Source organism: Serinus canaria, chromosome 17 (genome assembly GCF_022539315.1).
Source record: "Serinus canaria isolate serCan28SL12 chromosome 17, serCan2020, whole genome shotgun sequence".
Lineage (NCBI taxonomy): Eukaryota > Metazoa > Chordata > Aves > Passeriformes > Fringillidae > Serinus > Serinus canaria.
The window spans coordinates 745,899-768,986 of record NC_066330.1 but is presented as its reverse complement, the minus strand read 5'-3'; the positions used below and the strand labels follow the sequence as shown (position 1 = coordinate 768,986).

General features: G+C 49.8%; 1 protein-coding gene and 1 long non-coding RNA gene across 6 annotated transcripts in view; one reads left to right on the top strand and one right to left on the bottom strand.

Annotated features, from left to right (window-relative positions):
• Nucleotides 1-741: 741 nt before the first annotated feature.
• Nucleotides 742-7,148, top strand: LOC127060213 (uncharacterized). Its single transcript, XR_007778953.1, has 3 exons — nt 742-2,443; nt 3,815-4,080; nt 6,495-7,148. It is a non-coding gene; the product is annotated as an uncharacterized LOC127060213 (long non-coding RNA).
• Nucleotides 7,149-7,300: 152 nt separating this feature from the next.
• The window catches only part of MAPKAP1 (MAPK associated protein 1), a 79,566-nt gene continuing 63,778 nt past the window's right edge, over nt 7,301-23,088 (bottom strand). For all 5 annotated transcript variants that reach the window (XM_030231363.2, XM_030231364.2, XM_050980808.1 and 2 more), the window contains 3 exons: nt 18,695-18,832; nt 9,626-9,723; nt 7,301-7,886 (listed from right to left, as the gene is read on the bottom strand). In XM_030231363.2, coding sequence (XP_030087223.1) covers nt 7,761-7,886; nt 9,626-9,723; nt 18,695-18,832 — 362 coding nt within the window. In that variant the 3' untranslated portion in view covers nt 7,301-7,760. The remainder of the gene's footprint in view (nt 7,887-9,625; nt 9,724-18,694; nt 18,833-23,088) is intronic.

The window sequence follows — 23,088 nt, the reverse complement described above, 5'->3', positions numbered from 1 at the left end:
GCCTGGAGAGCCACAGCTCCTGCCCTGGTCCGTCCAGCACAAGGATGCCCAGCTCTGTCCCCTCCAGCTCAAGCAACCTTTCGTAAATCTAAATTAATCAGGTTGCACAGCTACAGACACAGAACATGGGCTGTGTCTTGTCTTTGTCGATCAATGCTTTCTATCATCCCATAAAGCTGATTAAAAAGCAGAGCAGTTCATCTCACCAGGTTCTGCATCCCAACATCACAAATTTGATATTCCAGTTAATGATTGTCAGCGCTGGCGGAGGACACGGAAGCTGGTCAGTATTTGTAGTTTATCATTAATACTGGAGCACTGGGTTTATATATAATATTGGAGCATTTCTGCAGAGGGCACCAAGGAGGAGTTTGGGGTGGTTAGGAATTTATTGTCCCTAGAATGTCAAAGAGCAGGAGAGAGGCAGTTTGTGTGTCCAGCACTGCCCGTGCCAGAGGGACAGGGAGTGACCAGTGTGACCTGTCACGGTCACCAGCTCCACACCTGTGTCCCCAGTGCTGCTGGCAGGGCCAGCCGAGGGGGTCAGCTCCATGCCAGCCCTTTCCTGTGTCTGTAGGGAAGCTGCTCTGAACAGATGTCTGTGCCCCAGCTCTGGACACAGGGATGTTGGTCCCTCAGGCTAGGCGGTGACCTGGTTGCCGCTGCCAGCTGCTTGGAGAGCCGTGGGGGGATGATGGGGGGATGATGGGGGGATGACGCTGCCTCCTGTCTGCAGCCCTGCCGAGGTCACAGCCCCTCCAGGCTGCGGGCAGGGCTGTGAGGCTGGTCCTTGCCAGCCCGGTGGCACGGGGCAGAAAATGCCACCAGTGCATCCCACAGTCACCGCTGGGCCAGCACAGGGGATTTCGGGACAGGAATAAGAGACTTGACCCCAAAGGAATGTCCTGAGCTCTTTCTCTGGGACAAAACCCCTTAACCTGACCAGATGCCCAGTGTCAGACAGCCTCATGTCCTGGATCGGTGAAGTGCAAGAGAGGGTTGAGGGGGTCACTGTCCCTCCAGACAGGAGCAGGGACAGGAGTAGGGACAGGGACAGGGGAGCGGGCAGGGACAGGCCACGGCGGCGGTCGCGCAGCCTGCGCCGCGCCGGAGGCTGCGATCGGCGGCCTCAAGGTGGCACCGTAAGAGTGGGAACAGCGCGGCAGAACAAAGGCACAGCTCAGAGACCCAGCTCAGAGCCCCCAGCCCTGCTCAGAGACCCAGCTCAGAGCCCCAGCCCTGCTCAGAGACCCAGCTCAGAGCCTCCAGCCCTGCTCAGAGACCCAGCTCAGAGCCCCCAGCCCCTGGACAGGACAGGAGAGTCCCGGTGCCCCCGGCAGGAATGGCAGCACTGGTGAGGAAGATGGGGTCACGGTGGGGGCAGGATCAGGGGCCTTGGGGCACCCAGAGCCCCCGGCCAGCACGGGCAGGACCCTCAGGAACTCCAGCGTGGGGCTCTGCATGTCCCGGGGCCGTGCCAGTCACAGCTCGCAGGGGACGGGGCTGACGTATGGGTCAAACACCTCGTGTCTCCAGGGATTTTGGGGGGGATTGTCACATTTCTGTGTGTTTCTCCAGGCACGGGAAGGCGGATGTGTGTGGTATGGGGCTGGTGCCCACTGCAGGCGATGGCATGGATCCACCCGGGCCTTTGGTGCCAGGTATGATGCTGGCGTTCCCAGCTCCCTCTCCCTAGTGCAGGGACCGGGTGCTGATCCTGGAACGCAGCCCAAAGTCCCTGTGGGTGTGTGGTGCCCTCCTGCCCGGCTCCCCCGGCTGCGGGAGGGGCCCTCCTGCTAATTGGAGTGTGCTGAGGAGGAGCCCGCTCAGCTCCGCCTGCCTTGACACCGAGACCTAAACTTGCTGTAAAACCAAATGGATACTCACACCCACATCCACGAGGCTTTTAGTTCAGCAACAAGTGAATCCATCAAAGCCCAGCACCTAATTTAATAGCAATAATGAAAGGTGTGCGTCACTATTAATTTAAGCACTCCAACATTAGCCTTGCACTTAGAAACCAGCAAGGCAAAGCTATTTACAAATGAATGTACCAGGGCAATAAATTGAAAGGACTGGTCTGACCTGCGGTGGCGGCTTTCTTCATTTATACATAGATATATTTCTATAGATGCATTTATTCCCATCTCTTTAGCGAACTCTCCCTAATTAAGTTGAAGTGGCAGTGGAAGTGTGGCAGTAAGTGTGGAAAGAAGCTGCTGAAAACGTATTTAATTCATTATAAATAATCTTTGATACCGCGAGGTTGCCTAAAGGTTTCAGTATCAGAGCAGGACACCAAGGAAGGCCAAGGAGATCATCTGTGCACAGTGGGAGCGTCTGCATCCCGTGGCTTGACGTCCTGGCTGCGGGGAAGGGGGAGCGCGGCCGGCGGAGGCTCCGGTGGCAGCGGCGGCTCCGGGAGCGCGGCGGCGGGAGCGGGGTAAGGCCCGCGGGCACGGGGCACCGGCTGTGCGTGCCCCGGAGGGCAAGGCATGCGAGCAGGAAGGTGTATGTCACCCGCATTAAAGGAGTTTAATGCGCTCAGAGTCACATTTCCGCACCCTTGCAGAATACATTATCTGCGCGCTGCCTTTACAGGCTGTCACCTCGCAGGGAGGCTGCAGAGTTCCTGGAAACCATTATCAGCCTCTAATGATATTATCAAAATTGGAGCACTCGTGGCAGGGTGGGGGCCGAGGGTTCATCCCTGCTCTGTGAGGGCCCGTGGGAGCAGCAGGACAGGACTGCGGCTCCGTGGATCCTCCTCTGGAGTCCCGTGGGTGATGTGCCGAGGGGTGCAGAGGCCGCGGGGACCCAGCGTGGCCCAGGGAGCCCCTGTGAGGGCTGGGCTTGGCACCTGGGCAGGCGCCCCTGCCCGTGCCCCGTAAGCTCTGTGCAGGAGCCCAGCCCCAGGGCACAGTGCCCACCACACCCTGCTCCAAGGTGCCCTTCCCTCGGCGCTGCTGACCCCGAGCGCTGCTCTGCCCTCTCCCTGGCTGCTGGCACCACAGAAAAACAGAGTCGTCTTTTTTGGAGTGTAATCTCCTGCCTGCGACAAGGAGCCACGCAAACTGATAAACTGCAGATTAAACGAGTGCCACACTCCACTCCAGCCCTGGCTGTTAATTCCCCTGTTGTGCAATTCCCGGCTCTCAGGGCCTGTCAATTCCAGCTAATCGCAGGAGGCACTAAAACACTCTGCCCTGACAGCCCCGGATCGAGGCACCCCTGACTCCCGGCTCAGGTGGATTGCACGCATCACTTATGCACAAATCAGCAATATGCCAGCAGGGAGGAATTATGTCCGATGACAGCCCAGACATGAGGTACATATTGCAGAGCCGGCGAGCCCCAGCCGCCGTGACAGATTGCGGCGCGGGGCTGCGCTGGTGCGGGAGCAGCTCCCGGCTGCACCGGCCCCGAGCGCACCCGGAGCCACCGGCCCCGCGCCCGGGCTGCCGCAGGACGGGGCGGCACCTCAGCCTGTCCCCATCCCTGTCCCGTCCCTGTCCCCATCCCTGTCAGCGGCAGGGAGGAGAGAACGGGGCGGGGGTTGGCACGGTGGGCACAGGGAGCGTCCCACCCAAGCTAAGGGGTGCCAAAACACCCTGCTGTGCCCGGCTGGGGTGGGGACCAGCCCGGCCCGGCTCTGCTGTAACATTTAACTTGTCGTAGTCTGTGATCCTGAAAAGCTGAAATTAATGACAGTCTTGCAGTTGCTCATTAATAATTGCTTCATTACTGTACGCAGTTGCAGCCTCCTGACAATAATGGGGTTTGCTGGTGTATTTCTAATTATCTGGCATTTCAGCTCCCTAATAGAGTCCCGGTGCTCCCTGACGAGACCTCGCTCTCCAGCAGGAGCGCAGCCCAGCCCGCTCAGCCCGCCTGCTCCTTCATCTGCAGCTCCTGGGAGGAGGCTGAGCCGCCCTGGTGGGGCCCACGCAGGACCTGGGGGCACCGAGACCATCCACACCTGGGCTGAACTCTTCTCATCCCCGTGGCACACCTGGTGCTCCTGCTGAGGTCGGTTTGGGAGCAGAGACATCGTGGAAGGAGCTCCAGCGCACTAAGCAGGTACGTGCCTGTGGCTGGGAGTGCTCAGTGTGCCCACCCCACGGCTGTCCCCATGGCCACCCCACATCCATCCCCATGGCCACCCCACATCCATCCCCGTGGCCCTGGCAGCCCCAGCAGCCCTGGCACTGCCCTGGGCTGTGTTCCAGCCTGGGCGAGCAGAGCAGGAGGAGGTGCCAGAGCCTCGGTGGGTGCTGGGGCTGGGCCAGGGCTGCGGGTGGTGGCTGTGGCTGTGGAGTGGAATTCCAGCTCTTCACAGAAATCCGCCCCGCAGCGGTGGCAGTGGCAGTGACAGGGGAATTGTGGCCGTGTCCCCACGCTCCCAGCCTGGAAATGACCACTTGTGCCCCATTCCAGCCACCAGCTCCCAGCCCATTACAGCACACGCGGGCCCCGCACTCCCACCTGGGGAGGGGGCTCATTTGTAGTTAAAAATCTATTGTGACTTGTCAGAAAAATGAATAAATGAGCACATTATTTTTTCATTTTGGAGCTCAGCATCTGTTTGTCTAATCAAGAAAGAGAACTGGGAAAGTCAACCAGGGCTGACGCACACATTTTATTTAACTTTTCCTCTGTCAAAGGAGTTTAAATGTGTAATGAACAGGCCATGGTGATTTGAAATATAATCCCATTACTCTGATGAGATTACCCAGGCTGTGAGAGTTCACAAATCATGCTTAGGGTTTTTAGAGTGAACAACACCCTGTTGAGATTTTTTTTCTCTTTTTGCATTTAAGCAGAGGTGTGTGGGGAGAATAAAACATGACAGTGCTTAACCCTTCACGCAGTGGAGCAGCACATGGGGCTGTGCCCAGGGCCAGCCCTCCCTGTGCCCCAGTTCTTGGTGACCCTGAGCTCTCCACGGTCATGGCAGCGATGCCAGGGAGCAGCACCTGGCCAGGGCACACTCCTGCTGGCCCAGCTGGCCGTGTGCCCACTGTGCTCACACGTCCCTGTCCTCGTTGCTGTCCTTGTCCCAGTGCTGCTCGGGGTGGCTGTGCTGGGATGTGATTTAAGGGGCATTAATTTCAGCTGCAGCAGCAGCACCCAGCCCCACCCGCCACCACAGCAGCGCATTTCCATGGATTCATGGGCCCATTACAAACATGTCTCCATAAATAACTCCCCCCATTCATCTCAGGCTGCTCCCATGGCTGTGCCATGGGTTTGTTTGCTTGTCCCGGTGCCAGGTCTCAGATCCCCCTGAGGGGCAGCTGCAAAACCCCTGGGGTGCACCAGACTCCTGCCAACCCAAAACCAAAGGTGCCTCTGGCTGGAATTGGTGCTCTGGGAGCTCATGGCAAACCCCTGCAGAGCCCAGGGAGAGCACCCAGTGCTCTGGCCTTGGGTGCCAGCATGTGCCAGGGTGCTCTGGGTGTCCCCTGCTCAAAGGTCTTTCTGTGGTGCTCTCTGTGCTCTGACAAAGCCAAGGAGGTGGAGGGGAATTGTCCCTGTGGCCAGGACTCCTCTGACAGCAGGAGTCAGAGAATTCAGGGGATCTCTCCAGCAGCTGCCTGCGTGCGGCAGGCCGGAGCGGCGCTCTGCTCTGCCCCGTAGCAGGGATGGGGAACAGCTTGCCTTGCTGACCCAGTTGAATGCCCATCTGACTCAATTACATCTACAGCTACCGGGGAAAGACCAGCCCGCGATGGCTCCGTGCTCAGCTGTGCACACTCTGCAGCCACGAGCGCTGATTTAACTCCTTCAGGAGCGCTGGGCAGCAGAAATGCCCGTTCTGGGGCAGGCATGTTCAGCTCCTGGAATGCTGGATCTTTCCAGGGTTTAAGGAAGGTTTCCTGCGGGCCATGTATCAAACTGAATCTGGTCTTTGGAAGCAAATTTGGTTTTTAACTGTCAGTGGCTCCTTTGGAGCAAATAAACTCACTTTGGGCTCCAAAGCTCCCGGCTCCCCACCCAGCCCTTGGAGCAGCCTGTCTGTCCATCTCTGCCTGGGTCCCAGGACACCCACACCAGGAGCAGGAAGGGGACTGACAGGAGGGTGTGAACAGAGCTGTCCGGGCAGGGACTGTGCCACAATGTCACAGACAGCAGAGATGTTATTGCCTGAGTTTTTTAGGCTCTCCTGAGAGCAAACCTGCACATGCTGAATCCCTGCTGATAATAAATACACGTGAGGGGGTGGCAACAGCACTATGGCCATGGTAACAGGAGATTGCTGCAGATTATGGTACCAAATAGGCAACTTTTCAGTTCAGTTAAAAAGAATTGAAACTGGGTGGCCAAAGAACATTCACAGAGCAACTTTAATGTCAAATATTTCACAGAGTCGGTCAAAAGAGTCATTTACATCGAAGGGGCTTTTCCCATTGTATCTGTGCTGCATTTGCACATAGAAAATATTAAAAAAAATTAATAGAATACTATAAAATAGTGTTTCTCTTGTTTTGCAGATATCATGGAAGACTGTACAGGGAGGCGTGGCCTCGGTGGTGCAGGGCCAAGCTTCTGAAACCCAGAACATAAACACAACAGGTGAGACCCAGGCCCTCCCTCTGCCCGGGGGCTGCTCTGCTCTGGTAAGGCTCAGGAAGTTTTCTCTGTACAAAAGCAAGGTGGGGGCTGGCAGAGGGTGGGCAGTGCCCCAGGGGGCTGCCCCCAGCCCCGTGGGGAACCAGGGCAGTTCTGTGATAGTGTGTGCAGAGCTCCAGTGACCTGGAGAGATGCAAGAAAGACACCTCTGGTGAATTCAACCAGAAATGCGGCTCTGGGTGCCAGCATCCATTCCCGTGTTCCCTGATCTGTTAAGGATGAACAAGGCCAAGGTAGTTACAAATCCCAGTACAAAGTAGGTCTTAATTTTTATTGTTAAAGAATAATACTGAGAGCAGGTGAAGGCATTTCTGAGTCCCCAGGGGCAGGGTGCCCCAGTGGATGTGCCAGCCCCAGGGTGGCAGCAGCTGAGGGTCCCGGGCGGGAGGATTCTCCTCTCCACCTCCAAGACGTGGATTTCCAACCACTGTGCTGCCTTCAGCAAGGAACTTCCAATAAAGCATTTGCAAAGCTGAAAAGCACAGTTAAATAAAAATATTTCTGAACAAAACAAACACAACAGACTCGACTGTCTCAGCGCTCCCTCGCTAAGCGCTCCCCTGCCACGGCTGCTGTTCCTGGCTCACGGATGCCTCCTGCACTTCAGCAACAGAAGTGAAACCATCTGGGACTGCAGCCTCCCCCCAAAAGAACTGTGCATCATATGGACCTTGAAAAAGATTACATCTGTTTATTAATAGTAAAAATGGATACATTTGTCCTACATTTTGTTTTTAGAAATTTGATCATGTCACAAGCAATACCTGCGTGTACGTGGGTGGATTACAGATGTATATAATTTATTTTAACCAGGCTGTGAAATAATATGTAATCACATCTCTTCTTGTGATTGTACATAATACAGTAATTAAATGATGCCAGTCTACGTCATTCTCTTATTTCTAATCAAAGGAACCTGAAGCGTAACAGTCTTCTTTCCGGCTGATATGGCTCTTTATTTCTGTCACAGGGGAGACTTCCCACCGCCGAGGAGGGACAATCTTCCAGCCGTGAGAGACGGGAGAGTTCAGATTCCCGGCCGGCCGCCCCGCCCCGCGGCAGGAGCAGCGGTCCCGGCCGCCCCGGCGGAGCGGCCCCGAGCGCGGCACGCAGGCTCTGCTCCAGCCTCACTGCTGGCCCGACTTCTTCTCCTTCTGGAAGCTAAAGCTTGTTCTCCTGCTCAGTTTTCTTTGTTTCTGAGCAAAATAATCTGCTCTGGCCGTGCTTGCTCGCGACTCTAGAATATAGTTAACCTGCAAGACACGAGGTGCTGTTAATGTCACCCGAGGCTGGGGGACAGGGACCCCCAGCCCACCCCCTGAGCAGGGCTCTGGTCTAACTGGTCCCGGCAACCACCGGCAGGATGATGGCAGAGAGAGCCCAGAGTGCCAGGAGAGCCCTGGGCTGTCCTCCCGTGTCCCTGGTCCCATCCTGGGTCACCCAAACCTCTGGGGAAGGCAGGGAGCTGTCCAGGCCCCCCAGTGCTGGGACAATCAGTGATGAGCATCAATAAAGGACCTTATCAGCCTCAGTAAAAAGAATTCTTCCATTATGATGTTTGCATACTCAGCTAATCTCAGAGTTTCTCTGTGTTTTGGCACATTTTACTTGATGAAAGCATTTTAAAATGATATTTAACAAGCCTGCTACTCCCTAAATTTATTATCTCCAATGCTTTGTGATAATCTCAGAGATAATTTTAATGGAAGGTTAATGCAAGAATCAAAAAGATAAAAATGCCCTTTGGTCTGTCATTAGCTGGTTAATATGCTGTGGCTTAAAACTTGCACAATTTTATGCACTGTAGAGTGTTTCACTTTCATTGCATATTACAGCTTAAGGCATAAAAATATAGGGAATTTTCATGGTCAATAAAGTCTCAGTCCTTCTCACTTGATCATCTAAAAAGCCTAATTTGAAAAGTCTGATTTTTCTGCGCTCCCTAATGCTGATGGAATTGAAAACAAACCAGTGACTTGTGCATGAAACCAGGGAATGTTCTATATAAACAAACTGCAACTTGAGAAAAAAGTACTGCTCAATGTTATTTCTCTCTTGAATATTCATGTTATTGACAGTGAACCTTTTTTTTAGCCTCTGTTTATGACCAGACTTGGATGGGTGGAAGTGTTCAAAACCCAAGGAGATGTGGCATGGAGGTACTTGGGCAAAGGTTGGTGGGCTTGGAGGTCTTTTCCAGCCTCAGTGATTCCACAATTCCATGATTTTAAGTGCCTGGGATTGCACTAGCTGATCTAAGATAAAGTGGGAACAGAAGAATTGGCCTAACAGCTCACAAAGCAGCAACCCTCAGACACCCTGACCTCCTGGGTAATGAATTAAAGTTATTTCATCGCACGTCAGTTGTTTAACAATCCTCTAAACTCCACACAGCCAATAAAAGCAAACATAACAGATGGTTTGCCAAAATTACTGCTTTTGAATTTTGACTTGCTACGAAAGATGAACTTGTGGAAAATTCCATTTAATTTTTCGAGAGTGTAACAAAAATTTGTTTCCCAAAGCGAGGGAGTTTGTGTCTGTACAGGGCCCCAAGGAAGCAAAGTCCTGGGAGAGGATCAGGGCAGAGAAGCCCCTGTGTGCTGTGCAGGGACACCTGAGTGTGGGGCAGAGCTGGGAGGGGCAGGAGCACCCGACCCCTGCACGGCACGGGGCTGCTGACCTCGTGGCCAGAGGTGGAAACTACCTGGACACAATACAATTTGGTAGTTTCCTATAAAATTCCACAGAAAGTGGTGTCTCTATTAGCTAGAAAAAAGCACAAAAGGAAATGCTACACACAGACAGGCAGTGGCTGTTGGAAGGATGAATAAAACAACAGGCATGGAGCAGCCATCCTGGCAGGTTAAACACACCCCAGTGGTCCTCAGGCACTGCACCCTCGTGTGTTTCCAGAGCCCTCTGAATACTCACATGTCTAACAAGAGGTAAAACACCAGGATTTTGGGTCACGTTAAAATTTAATACTCACCTTCAGTACAATTTCATTGACAGTAGCAGCATCTGATTCAAAGTAAAGGTGTTTGTAGTCATGATTGCTTAGATATGTAAGTTTAAATATTGCATGACCTGCAAAGATAAGAAAAAAACTGCTTAGAATATTCCTGTAAAGTTTGAGCAGAGCTCGTTGCCTGACAGAAGAAAACCACAGATGGTGATCTCAGCGTACCATCAGCACGACAGAAGGAAGCAATGAAATGCTGACAGGCTTCTCATGTCATTTCAATTTAAGGCAAGTGGTGGCTTACAGGAGCAGCTGAACTCCAGTCAATAAAGTTCCTTTTCCCATCACATCCCCACTGCAGGAAATGCAAAAATCCATCAAATGGCTGGTTAGCTCTGCTCGGCCGGACGGCGCTGCAGCCCCGGCACCGCCCGCAGGAGGAGGGTTGTACTGAACAGAAAAGGGCAATTAATCCCAGAGCCACTGCTCCAAACCCTCCTCCCAAAACACCCAGAACACCACGTGAGCCCAGCTGGCTGCTGGTGGCCACGGGAGCGGCACCAAGCGCAGGGCACCGAGGGACGCGGCCACGCTGCCACCAAACCCCAGCCCCACCCCGGGGCTGGCATGGCCCTTCCCACAGCAAGGGAAATCCACTTAAACCCTAACTGCGACCTCCTGGCACCTTCCTGGCACTCAGGCCTCTATTCCAAATGGAGGGTCCATGTGCTGGCCCTGTGGCTGCCCTGGGACAGCAGCCCTGGATTCCAACACATGGTGCCAGGAGGAAGTGGCACAATCGCTCCAAGAAACAAAGGTCCAACGTGGAACACAAAGGAAGGCAAAATAGCCTTCACTTGTATGGATGCTGATGGCTTCAAAATGAAAATTAAATGTATTCTATACATGATACTTTTCCAACGGTTTTCTAATTTATTCAGTTCAACAGTCAAAGTTAGCAATCCATAAAGTAACAGCCACATTACTGTAAATCCAGGTCTTTCCTGCAGGAAAGCTAATTGGAAATCTTATTTACATTATCTAATTCTCCAGATTTCCAAAAAGTGACTGATATATGCTCAGATTGGTGGCCAGGAAATTTGAGATGCAAGTATTTTATTGTGGCATGTTAATTAAACACCATTATGATGCACTAATCTGGAATATAAATTCTGTATTGAAAAATTGGCTAATAATAATAATAATAAAAACTCAACCCTTTAAATCATTTGACAAATGATGCCTCAGTGGTACTAAAAATGCGGAATTCCAAGCTGGGAGCTCATCAGCATGTTAATGCATGCAGCTTTGCCTGGAACACAGCATCTTAATGATTCCAAAAGTGCCAGTGCACCACTCCTGGGGATGGGACACAGCACCGTGCTCCACCAGCTCCCACCACTCTCCTTGGACATGGAACATTCCACACTGCTTATCAGAAACGAAACTGGCACAAAACAGGGCCAGAGGACTCCAACCAGCTGCTGCATTTTGGGTTTTGGAAATTCTGGGTAATTCTTGCTGTGGATCAAGACAAAACCTCTCCAGGTGCTCCCCGGGAGCGCAGCCCGGCCTCGTGCCGCGGTGCCCCCACGCGTCCCTCAGGCACTGCCCTGCCCAGGGCAGCCCTGCCAAGGGCAGAGCTCCTGCTCCCACGGGCACAGAGGCTGCTCTGGGCCTGCCTGGGGGGCACTGGCCAAGTGTGGCTCTGCAGGGGCTCCCGGACGCCGCCGGGGACGCGGCACCGATGCCAAACCCGCGGCCGTGCAGAGCACACAGCCCCTCCTGCTGGGACTGGGGACCCAGTGGAAAGAAGCCAAGAAGACTTTTCCTTAGAAAGCCCCATTACAGCATCGTGTTTATGGGCTCCAAGTCCACAACACACTACTTACAGCATGAAATATGAGTGCACTGAAATCCTAACTGGCACTTTGCTCTGCTACTCTTCTAGCCAGATGGAATTTATGAATTGTGAGATTGATTTCCATTTCCAAGAGTGCTTAAATATGTGATGTACCTCTTTCCAATAGAGCACCACCCCTGACAATTCTGAGATCAATAGGAGCTTCCTTGGTTTGATGTTTCCGTGTGAGAGGATCTGGTAACAAACAGCAGCAGCTCGAGTGGCTCCTGCTGCACTTGATGGGGGATTTAAAGCACATGCAGATGCTGCCCAAGCAGCTGCTACCATCACTCCACACCACCAGGGCTGGGTGTTTGCAGGGAACCTCGGTGCCCTGCAATCAGGATCAATCAGCTGCACAACAACAGAAAATCCACGTTATTCCCGAGGACGTCTGTCTGTTAAAACAGTTATGGAAAGAAAAAGGAACGACAGAAACTCAGCTGCTACCAGCAGCTTTTGTCACGGGGTGAGCTCAGCACAGCCAAGGGTCTGGTGCCAATGTCCCTGGTGCCCCCTGGGCCCCCAGCCATGCCACAGCCCCCCAGCAGAGCAGCCTCTCCCCCCTGCTGCCCCTTGGCCCCAGCTCAGAGTGCTGATAAATCTTCCCCAGCCCAACACTAATGGGTTCCTGTGTGGTTACTCCTGGAGAGGAGCCTACAGACGGAAGGGCAGGATGCTAATTCACTGGGAATTCACCAAGGAGAGCTCATTTACTCCTTCAGCACCACGGCTCACGTTCAGCTGCTCAGCCCATCTCCTGATTTTTAGCACCACTGCACTGCCAACGAGGCGAGGGAAGAGGCCCTGCAGGGCTGCAGCTCCCGGCTCTCCTCGCCCTTCCCGGGGCTCTGGAACTCCTCAGCAGCCTCCACCCTGCTCACCAGCCCCCAGCTCCTCCACGGCCCCACATCTGCCCACAGCAGAGAAACCCTCTGGAATTACAGCTCCACAACTACCGACCATAATGTGCTCCTACAGGCAACAGTAAATCTTGTGCTAATCCCTGCAATCTTGGGAAAACATCCAAACCCTTGGTGGGCCCACGCTGCACCTGACACAGGTAGAAAAATAATCACTCTAATCCAAGTCATAAACTCTTTTTATCAAAGTCCAAAAGATACATTTTTTGCTTGGAAAACGAGGATATGAATTTGCAGAAGAAAAGATAATTTTTTTACTAATCTGCCAAGACTAGAAAGTGTTTCTTCTTTCCCTCCCACCCTACAATTCAGCCCTTACCCTTTGCCAACTCTTTAAACAGAATGGAATTAAATCACTAATTAGCTGGAGGATGAAAAGAATATTCATGAATTGGACAAGGTAGAAAACAAACAAACACTAGAAATGCAAATTTATGTTAATTTTTCAATATACCTTGATGATTGCTTTGTCATTACAGGGCCATAAGGCAGAAGTCAACAATTAAGAGTTATTAGTGGAATAAATAGCTGGAGAAGCACCCTCTGAAGAACAAAGCACTTATGAACATCCTTTGACATCACTGATTCTCACCGATTCAGAAACTGTGACCTCAACAGGCTCAAACCCTGAAATCTCTTCCCATGGGCCCAGAAAGGATGCAGAAGGATTAGAAATACACCAGTAAAAGGCAAGGAATGAGGATAACAAAATACACATCAGCATTACTTTTGTACAAAGACGCATTTCCTTCAACCCTGCAGGAGAGGAGAGAGCCTCTGCCCTGCAGCCACTGCTGCATTTCACCCAAAGCAGGGGAGGGGCTCAGCTGTCTGAAATCCACCTGTGAGACCCCAGGAATGATGCTGTGGCCCTGGAGGAAGGCCTGAAGGGCATACAAAGCTGCAAGAGTTGCGTTAGGGTTAAAAAACATCCAACACCCTTCCTGACACCTTCTGCTAACTAAAAAAAAAAAAATACCTCACAGGGGAGGTCACAAGTTGCAGCCACAGTTGGATTATCCAGATGTGGCACTGAGCTCAGTTAGGGACAGACAGAACAGGGATGTGGAGCTGTGTGTACAGTGGGGTTAATCCCATTTCATGCAAGGGATATTTATCCCAGAGGCACACCAGTTAGAGGCAGTGAGGGCAGTCAGTTCTGGGTGAAATCCTCACCCCACTGATGCCAGTGGAGTCACTGATGGTTTGGGCTGCCCACCATGAACCCAGGGTGGATCTCCTCAAACCAGGGCAGTACTTAAGTGGGAACAAATGATAAGACTCTTAAGGAAAAAACCTGCAGCTGTGGTCCAGCTGGCTTGCCCCATTCTCTCAGGCAGCAGCATATTCCACAATCTCTTTTCCTCCAACCCTTTATGTTCTACTGCAGGCTTGCTACTCAGCATTGCTATTAGAGGGTGACATGGGTCCAGATGTCTTGAAAACAGAGCTGCAATAAAGTGCAGCACACACCCACTTTTGTGTCAAACTGTGGTAACTATTCACACATCTGGATTATTTTCCCTCAAAGCCTCCTGTTTCTTTAAATTACTATCAGAGGCAGAATACTAATAAAGATTTTTGCAAAAATGCTGAAAATTGAGGTGCAACTTGGGGTTGCCCAAAACCTCTTTACAAGCAACCTCGTTTGGGGAAAAAAGATAAATAAATCAAAATGCAGTGTTTCCACATGGCAATGGGCTCCTCCACTGCGTCTGCACCTCATCAATCACGCATTGTCTGCCGGAGAGGCGAGCCTTGTAAATGTCACATCCACTCAGGCCCGAGGAGAGGAGAATCAAAATGCAGCGAGGAGTTTTAATTGGATAGTGTAATTAAACTAAAAAACCCCAGCAGAATAGCTTTGACAGGATAGATGAAGACCCCTTTTAATAGGGCTACAAAACAGATTTGTTAAAAGGATGAGGCAATGCGCGCTCCTGATTGCGCTCAGGAGAACTTTTATGAGCGGCTGTTGGAGGGGCTGCAGTTAATCAGCACTGCAGTGCCCGGCTGCTCCTGCCCCTGCCAGGGCCAGGGGACCCTCGCTGCCAGCCCTTCTCTGCAGGGACACGTCCTGCTGAGAGCTGCCCTGGCACAGCCCGAGCCCACCGGGGCACACGGAGCCATCTGTGCCCGCTGCCAGCCCACGGCTGGGCTCTGTCCTTCTGTTCCACACTTGGATGTTCCTTTCACTCCTAGCCTGAAGTTTGGGAACATTTTCTCTGCTGAACCTGTGCTTTACCTTCTGGTCAGAACCTGTGACTAGTCTCCTGTTGAGCAGGAATTTCACTGTGATACTTCTTGCTCTGCTGCAGGAGCAGGGATATCGGGAACCATGATATCGTGATATTTGTGCACCAGTTGCAGAGCACACACTGCCTCTGCTCTGGCCCCACTGCAGGCTCTGAGCAAACCTGCAACAACCCTGTTTGAGCCCCCAGAGAAGCAGGAACCCAGTGCCCTCCCAACACTTCCTGGGTATTTTCAGCCCTTCCACAACCCAACAACAAATTCAGTAAATTAGTACTACCCAACGTGCATAATCAGGAGAAACTGGACCCTGAATTAAAACATCAAATCCCTTTAGCTTTAAATGAAAACTACACAAAGGGGGTTCAGGCATGGCTCTGGCTATCACTTGCAGCCAGGGTGAGTACTGCTGGAAAAGCTATTTTCGTGCAGATGTGGAATTCAATGGGAAAGACTGACTCGTGTAGCAACATCAATCAAAACGTCGGCTCGGCTGGCAGCTCTCGACAGTAAGGCAGGTTCAAAGGTCATGGGATAAAGAAAAAGCCAAGCTCTGGTTCAGCTCTAATATCTCCTCGCTGGAAGTCTCACCGAGGTACCTGCCCCCCTTCTGGACTCGCAGCTTTCATTAATCTTCTTGCCATCTTTTTTAACTAGTCATGCAGAACCGCTCGATAGCGAGACATATAATGGGGAGGCCCTGTGCCTATTACCAGGTTAACACTCTGTTAAGCCCCAGTGCAACAATGGAATCAGAATTTAAAGGAAATCTTCAGCTGCAGGGTGCAAAGCGGGCAATTAAATTACAAACTGAAGTTACCCATGTACTCCCTGACCTAGGGAACACCTTTGTTTACACTTACCTTCATACCGAGGGGATTTTGACAAAGCAACTGAGATGTCTCTGCTTCATGAAAACAAAAAAAAAAGGCAGATAAAGGATCACAGAGAATGTTGCTTCAGTGTTTCAAGTAAATTATCAAATAAGTCCAATTTCTGCAGGTCCTGTAAATCACAGCTGCCTGGGAGAGCCCTGGGCAGGTTCTGATCAGGTGTGGTGGCACAGGGGCTGCCCTGGGCTCTGCACTCCCTGCCCAGCCCAGCTCAGCTGTGCCCAGCAGCCCTGGGCATCCTTCAGGGCCACTCGGGCCACAGAGGCAGTGGGAAGTGACACTGAAGTTTTTCCCCTGTCCAAGTAATGTAAGAGACATTACCAGAATCAGATTTCCTTTAAATTACACTATTGCAAAGGGATATAATTGTATTAAACGTATTATGTTGCTTCCTTAAGACTTTATATTATGTACACTTAATTGAGATACAAAGCTCTTTTCAGCTATAAAAATGACAACTACTTTATTAAGGCTTAAATCTTATTTCTCCATGATAGGATGCTTCCTTTCAAGACTCAAAACATTCAGAATCTCTCATGATAATCAGGCTGAACCTGATTTAAAGAAGATGTTCGTGCCCAGTGTTGTCAGGTTCTAATGGCATCGAAGCAAGCCAGCAGGGCCATTAACTCTCCCCTCAGTCTAAATCCAGGGAGTCTGATTTAATTTACAAATAAAACTTCAAATTCTGACCCAGGGCTACTACAAGGGCAAACAAAAATCATCAGCCATCCCTGCCTACAACCCCCCCACTAATGGCAAATGAGATGCCAGAGCTTTCTGTTTTCATTTTCTGCCCTCACTGAAGGCAGCTCTGAGTTCTGTGAACTCTCAGCACAGGAAAACTCAGCCTGTCCAAAAGAGCTCTGAGCTGTCCATCAATATCCCCACCAGGTCAGCTCTGAAGCTGCTGAGCCCTTTCACACACACACAGTGTGCCAGTGCAGGGGGAAGCAAAGAGCTCGAGACTCCCACTGCACCCTCATGCTGCTCCCAGCACTCAACCTCCACTCCAACACCCCTGCCCTCACTAAAAAGTAGGAGCCTGGTCCAAACCCTTCACCCCTTCAGAGAGACAGAGCCCAGCCCAGCCCAGCAGAGCCCACTGAGGAGCCTGGGGAGGGAAGGCAGCCCCAAACCCAGAGCCCAGCACAACGGGACCAGCAGGAGCATTTCTGAAAGAGGAGATGGAGCAGGTTTGTGTTACAAGAGATAAAAACATGAAAACAAAATATATTGCAGAACTCAAAGACCTTATCTGTACCCAGCCTCTCTTTGCAATAATTCATTCAAGAAAGATCCGGGAATAATTTTTGATGTAAACTCTGCTACAAACATACATCACCGTGCTGATAAAAATCACAGACAAAACTTGTGAAATACAGTGAGTTTCATTCCTTTATGCTACTAAAATAACTTTTTTCCATTTAAAATTCAAGAGATACTGATCTGCTGTTCAGTTCCCCAAAATGCATCATTCTGAGATGTCACACTAAAAGTCTTTTCTGCTGGCCTAAAATAATGACTTTTAGAACATCTTTAGTGAGTTGGGAAAGGTCAGCAGTTTCAGGAGGAAGTATTTTCTCCTTTTGGAACTGTGCTGAACCATTATTTAGTAGGAGAAGTTTAAGATGTTCACACAAAAACGAGCAAATAAGCCCCTCAGTACTGTCATGGTTGCCTTGGTTGCAACCTGTCAGTGTCCCCTGCAAAGCCACCGTGACTCCTCACTCAGTGTCCCCACGTGCAGGCACTGCCCTCCTGGGCTCTGCTTGGGCATTGAAGCTCCTGGGTTGGCAGGTCTGGGTACAATGTATGTATACAAACATATATTCCCCCATCCTGGCAGGACGAGGTCCGAGGTGCCCAGGGATTGTCCCTGGTGTGTTGGCAGCAGTGGAAACCTCAGCCTTGTCTGGGGGGCACCATTTTATCCCCTCAATGTCTGCATTTGCAGAAATGTGGGTACAGAGCAGAGGTGTGTCAGGGTGTACCAGCACAACCTGCCCCTTGCACTCTACACAAAATCCTCACGTGTTTCAGACTGCCAGGTCACTGGGGAAGCTTCTCCTTGGGATTGTGCCTATGCAAGGACCATGAAATCTTGATGGAGAGACAGAAAAGGAAGACAATAACTAAACCAAGAACATGGAGTAGGAAGGGGTAATGAAGGGGAGAAGGATATAGTTCAATAATTGCTGATAAAATCTGTGGCAGCCATAAATTTACTCTTCCAAGAGAATTCAACAGATCATTACCTCTGTAAATATGTATCACATAATTCTCCCTCTCTGTCACCTTGCAGATAAGTACTTAATACCAGCATCTCACTACCCTGCAGAGGCACAAGTGCAATAAAATCCATCTGAGCTTTTGAACTGAAGTCACTTTTTGATAGTAGACGGTTCCATTTTGGCACCACTGGGAGCCATTGCCCAATTCTCCCAGGGCCCATCCTGTGCTTTTTAAAACAACTTTTCCAGACAGAAACTCTCATTCCTCTCCTGACACAACAAGCAGAAGCCCTTGCTTTTGGAGTTGCACTCCACAGAGCCAGCTCTGACCTCGGGGCAATGGCTGAGCTGGGATGCCCAGCCTGTCCCCAGACCTGGCTGTCACTGCTGCCCTGGCCCAGTCACCACCACAGAGCAGCATTCCCAGAGTGGCACCTTCAGTGCCAGTGACCCTGCAGCCACGGCTGGGGCAAGTCCAGGCTGAGCTGACACTCACTGCGTGTCCGAGATCTTCGGTTGCACCAAAGACATTTAAAACCAGTCTGAAAGTTTAAAAGTGCCCAAAAATTGCAATTATGTTGAAACATGGAATTGCTAGCTGTGCTGCAGGGCTGGAGACAGCTGGGCAGAGCCAGTGTTCCCTTGGTGTCACAGTGGGCAAGAAACCCTGAGTGATGCCATTAGCTGAGAGCAGCATCAGAGGACACTCGTAAAATGTGTGTCTGTTTATGCTGTGTTCTCTATAACAGAACTGAGTCAGATTAAAAACATCCTGTAATGAAAAAAACACACCTAGAGAAAGAAAAGGACATGGTAGCAATAATTCTTTGGACATGGAGCACATCCAGGGAGGCAGAGAAGAGAGAACATAAATAAAATGGACTACTCACTTGGGCTTTTTTCTTCCGCAAGGTCACAGGCACAGAGGAGTTCAGAATCGATTGAAATGGGTTTCTGCTTAATCCAAAACTTAGTGCTGGCCTTCTGATTAGTAACAGGGTCTATCTCTACCTTGTCTCCAGAAATACCTGAGATGAGAAAGAATAGAGAGCCACAAGAGTGATCTGTTTAACCGATTTCATATCAGCCGTTTGACACACTTTATAAATCTTAAATGGGCTGAAGGTATATTGCCCTTCTGGGCTTTCTGAAAGCACAGGAGCTTTTGAAACCAGAAGCAAATGGTTATCAAACTGCATTGATAATCTGCATTTTATTCTCCTGCATAAGCATACCAAAAGAAAGAAATATCCCAGAACAGATTCTTCTAAAGGCATCCCGAGCTCTCCTGGAAGCAGTAGCTATGGGAGCTGTGAGATTTATAGGAGATGGTGCTGGTTTTGCAGTCACCACTGCTCTGGTAACAGACACTATCACCACCCACCCCTCTCCATCTGCTGTACAGCAGACATGCAGCCATACAAGAATAGAACCAGAGGTTCAGCACGTGCAGAGCTGGGAGGGACCCCTGGGATCACTGAGTCCAGAGCTGGCCCTGCACAGGACAGCCAGGACCCTCCCTGTGCCTGGGGCACTGTCCCAACGGTGCCTCCTGAACCCAGCAGGGCTGATGCTGTGCTCACTTTCCAGGGAAGCCTGTTCCAGAGCCCAGCCCTGCTCTGGGTGAAAATCCCTTTCCTGATATCCAACCTAAATGTCCCTGAGTCCTGTCACGGTCACCAGAGCAGAGATTGGCACCTGCCCCTCTGCTCCCCCTCAGCACCCTCATCTCTCCTCACTGCACTTCCCCTCCAGACCCTTCCCCACCCCATGGCCTCCTTTGGATGCTCTCTAATGGCTTCGTGTCCTTTTTACATTGTGGTGCCCCCAGCTGCACACAGCACTCAAGGTGAGGCCACACCAGGGCAGGGGGATCCTGCTGGAACCAGCTCAGGAACTGAACTGAGCTGAGCAAACTTCCCAGGCAGCTTTTTACACCTTGAAAACAATGATGTGTCTTCAGGCATGAGTTACAGCGTGAAGCTCATGAGACATCATCCACAAAAGGAAGCAATATAGGAAAAAAGTATTTAAATATCATTTAACTCCTGCATCTCTGGAGAAAAAAGCAGAAAACTTTCTCCCTTCTGAGGGTTCTGACAGGGCAGGAGCCTGGGGGGGTCTGGGCTGCAGCCCCTGCCCTGAGACCAGGCCAGCCTCACCCACCCCGTGGGTTATGGGAACAGCCCCAAACCCCACAATGCATTAAACTCACCTCACATCAGAGAGATCACACTGCAATTAAGCATTGTATCAAGAGTCCAATTAACACCCAGGCTCCTGGAACTCACTAATTTGAGTAGGCTGTATCTGGAGCCCATTTTGGTTTGTGATTTAATTTTGGACAGATTATGTAAAATTGGTGTTGGTATTTCACTGTAATGGTTCATTATTCCAAATGGTATTTGCTGTAGTTTAAGAAAATATGGAAGTTGATGATACAAAGTCTCATTTTCTCACTAAAAAAAAAAAGTCAGGGGAAGTTCTAAAAATAAAGGTGCAAATTCTTGGTGTGTGAGGGCTGTTCCCCATCCCTTCCTCTAAGAGCATCACCCCTATAAATATCCTCAAAAAATGTCACTGTTTGGTCCTGCAACTTCAGAATTCACAGTCAGTCAATACTGTTAATGCACCTTGTTAATTTGATAGGATTTGTCAGGTAACTCCACTGGAAAATTATATAAAACTGTTCCAGATGAACAGATGATAGTGACATGAATTAAAGTGATAGAACAATAGTGGAATATAAACCAGAAATGACACCCAAAGTGGCTGTTGATTTATTGCCATCCTGAGTTTGGTTCTGGGCTTCCATGTATATTAGTGCTACAAATCTGGGTCCATTTAGCAGCGAGATGCTCATACATACATCACCAGCTCCTGCTCCAAGCCAAGGTCACTCCCCATTGCATCAATCTTCTCAGCAGAGGCTACTTCACCATTTTGTAACCATCTCAGATGGAACAGACTTCCTCCTCTTTCATCTTTTTTTTTATCATGTAAAATACACTTTAACTTCTATTATTTTTATCTGCAAATTGTTGCTGTATACTTCATCCATTATTCCTGTATCTCGACATCGCTGGCTGAAGCTCACCCACATCCAGAGAGCACATTGACAAAGAATGTTGTCTTTTTTGTGTTATTGTTCTCGCAATCTGGATGTGTTGAAACCTAAAATCAAAACAGTATTGTGTCTGTGGCTTCTGCAGTCTCTGTCTTGCAGCACAAATCACTCATACTCAAAACCCAAGTGAAAATGCTCCTTCACCTATTTTCTAAATTCATTCATTTTGTCAAAAGGAATGCCATCAATGTATGGGTCCAGCAGCAGTGCTCTGTTCTTGCTGCCTTTGTTGGGGTCTGCAATTGCCCCCTCCCCTCTCTGAACCCCTTGCCAGCAGTTGTTCTCCCAGACAATGTGCTCCTGTTAGTTGTGCTAATGTAATGCACAAGTAAATGTGTCCTGTTCCTCCAGAACATGATAGAGCCTTTGTAAAACTGCTGAGAGTGCTGCTGTGTGTGCATTACCCTGTGATATGGGCTGAAACACAAACCCCAGACCTTAAATGCAAAAACCCCATCACTCAGTGGGTTGGGCACTCCTCCCATGGCCATGCACCTTTTACTACAGAGCTATGCACAATGTACAGAAAATCAAATTTACTCCCATGTTTTTCATAAACCTTGTCTCAAGTTCAGTGATCAGGCCTGAAAACAGCTAAAACAGTTCAAAAAGTGCAATCCACTCCTGCACAGCCACTGACACCACTGCTCTGCACACAAGGAGCAAAGGGATGACAGGATTCTGGGGGTCCTGGAGAAACACTTGCCCTGCTACGGCTGCCACACAGAACTGATGGCACAGAAAAGTCTTTGCAATCATCAAACTGCTGGAGAACAGCTCCCAGGCCAGTCACCTCGACTGAAGACAAAAAGTTAGCCCCTGTCTTTTCCATTTCAGGGAGGAAGAAGCAGTCTGTCACTCACAGGTAACACGTAACACTCATCAGCCCAAACCCACACAGCCCCTCAGTCCTTGTTTTGCCAATCTTGATCTTCTAATGTCTTTTAAAAATTCAGGAGAAAGCCCAGTAACTTAGACTTTATCAAAAGGTTTTGATTTTCTGCATTTGCCCAAGGTTTGAACACCCTGCTGGGGTTTCCTTTGATTAAAAAAAAATAAAGTTAGGTTATAAAGCCCCATTGTCAGTGCACTGCCATCAAAATCACACAAGTCCACAGATTGTTATAGAAGGGAAATTTTATGGTCCTTACAGCACTGGGCAGGGTCAGCTCCTCCACTGCTGCACAAGTTAAGCCATTTGTTTCATTTAACAGCTCTTCTCCCTTAACCATTTATCTTTAGTGATCTGTCATGACCTTTTCAAGCTCTCATTTCTGACACTTCCCAGATACAGTGAGTCAAACTTCACTGGAAGCAAACTATCACACGCTGAGAGTTTGCTCAGGGCAGGAACACGGCCAGCACTGCCCTGCTCCAGCACCAGCAGATAAATCCTGCCTCAACTAGACAGCTCAAAATAAACAAGAAAAGCCTCTTCTGGGAGAATTTTACACACATGTACTCTAACATGTGCTTCAGGATGGAGGAATGAAGGGACTGTAGTGACAATATTACAGGAATTGGTATGGTTTAACAATTCTGAATTCTACAGAATGAATGTATTTTGTAAACATTATGGCACTTAATATCTTACTGCTGAATCATTTCTTTATGGAAGTATTTGCAGGAATGTCACAGGTCACCTACCAATGCATCATTAATCAAATTTTCACAATTTAAACACAAAGATAAAAAGCCATTCAATCATTTTAAAACAGTAATGGGGCTTTTATAATTCAGGATTCTGTCAGCCCTTGGCCTTCAGGTTTTCAAAAGCATTCAGCGAGCCAATAAGGACAATATAAAACCTTTAGAGAATGCTCATTTATTCTGTTCCACCTCAAATTTCCACCAGGTCGTTAAAAATCTTTCAGTCTCAGAAAAGGAAAAACCCAATAACTCCCAATTTTGCAAAGCCTCATTTAAAAATAACAAAACAGTTGGCAAGAAGCTTTCCATTAGGAAGCCTAGACTGAAAAAAAGAGACGAGGTCATTAAATAATGGCCTTCCTTCAGAGGCAACATGTGCAACTGATTGGGGATAATAAAAATACTGAAGTATTTTCAAGGGAAAGCAATATTTTTAACTGCTGAAACGCCAGCAACACTTTCAAGTGCTCGCTGAGAAAATGGAGCCAGGTGAGAAGGATTGGTTCA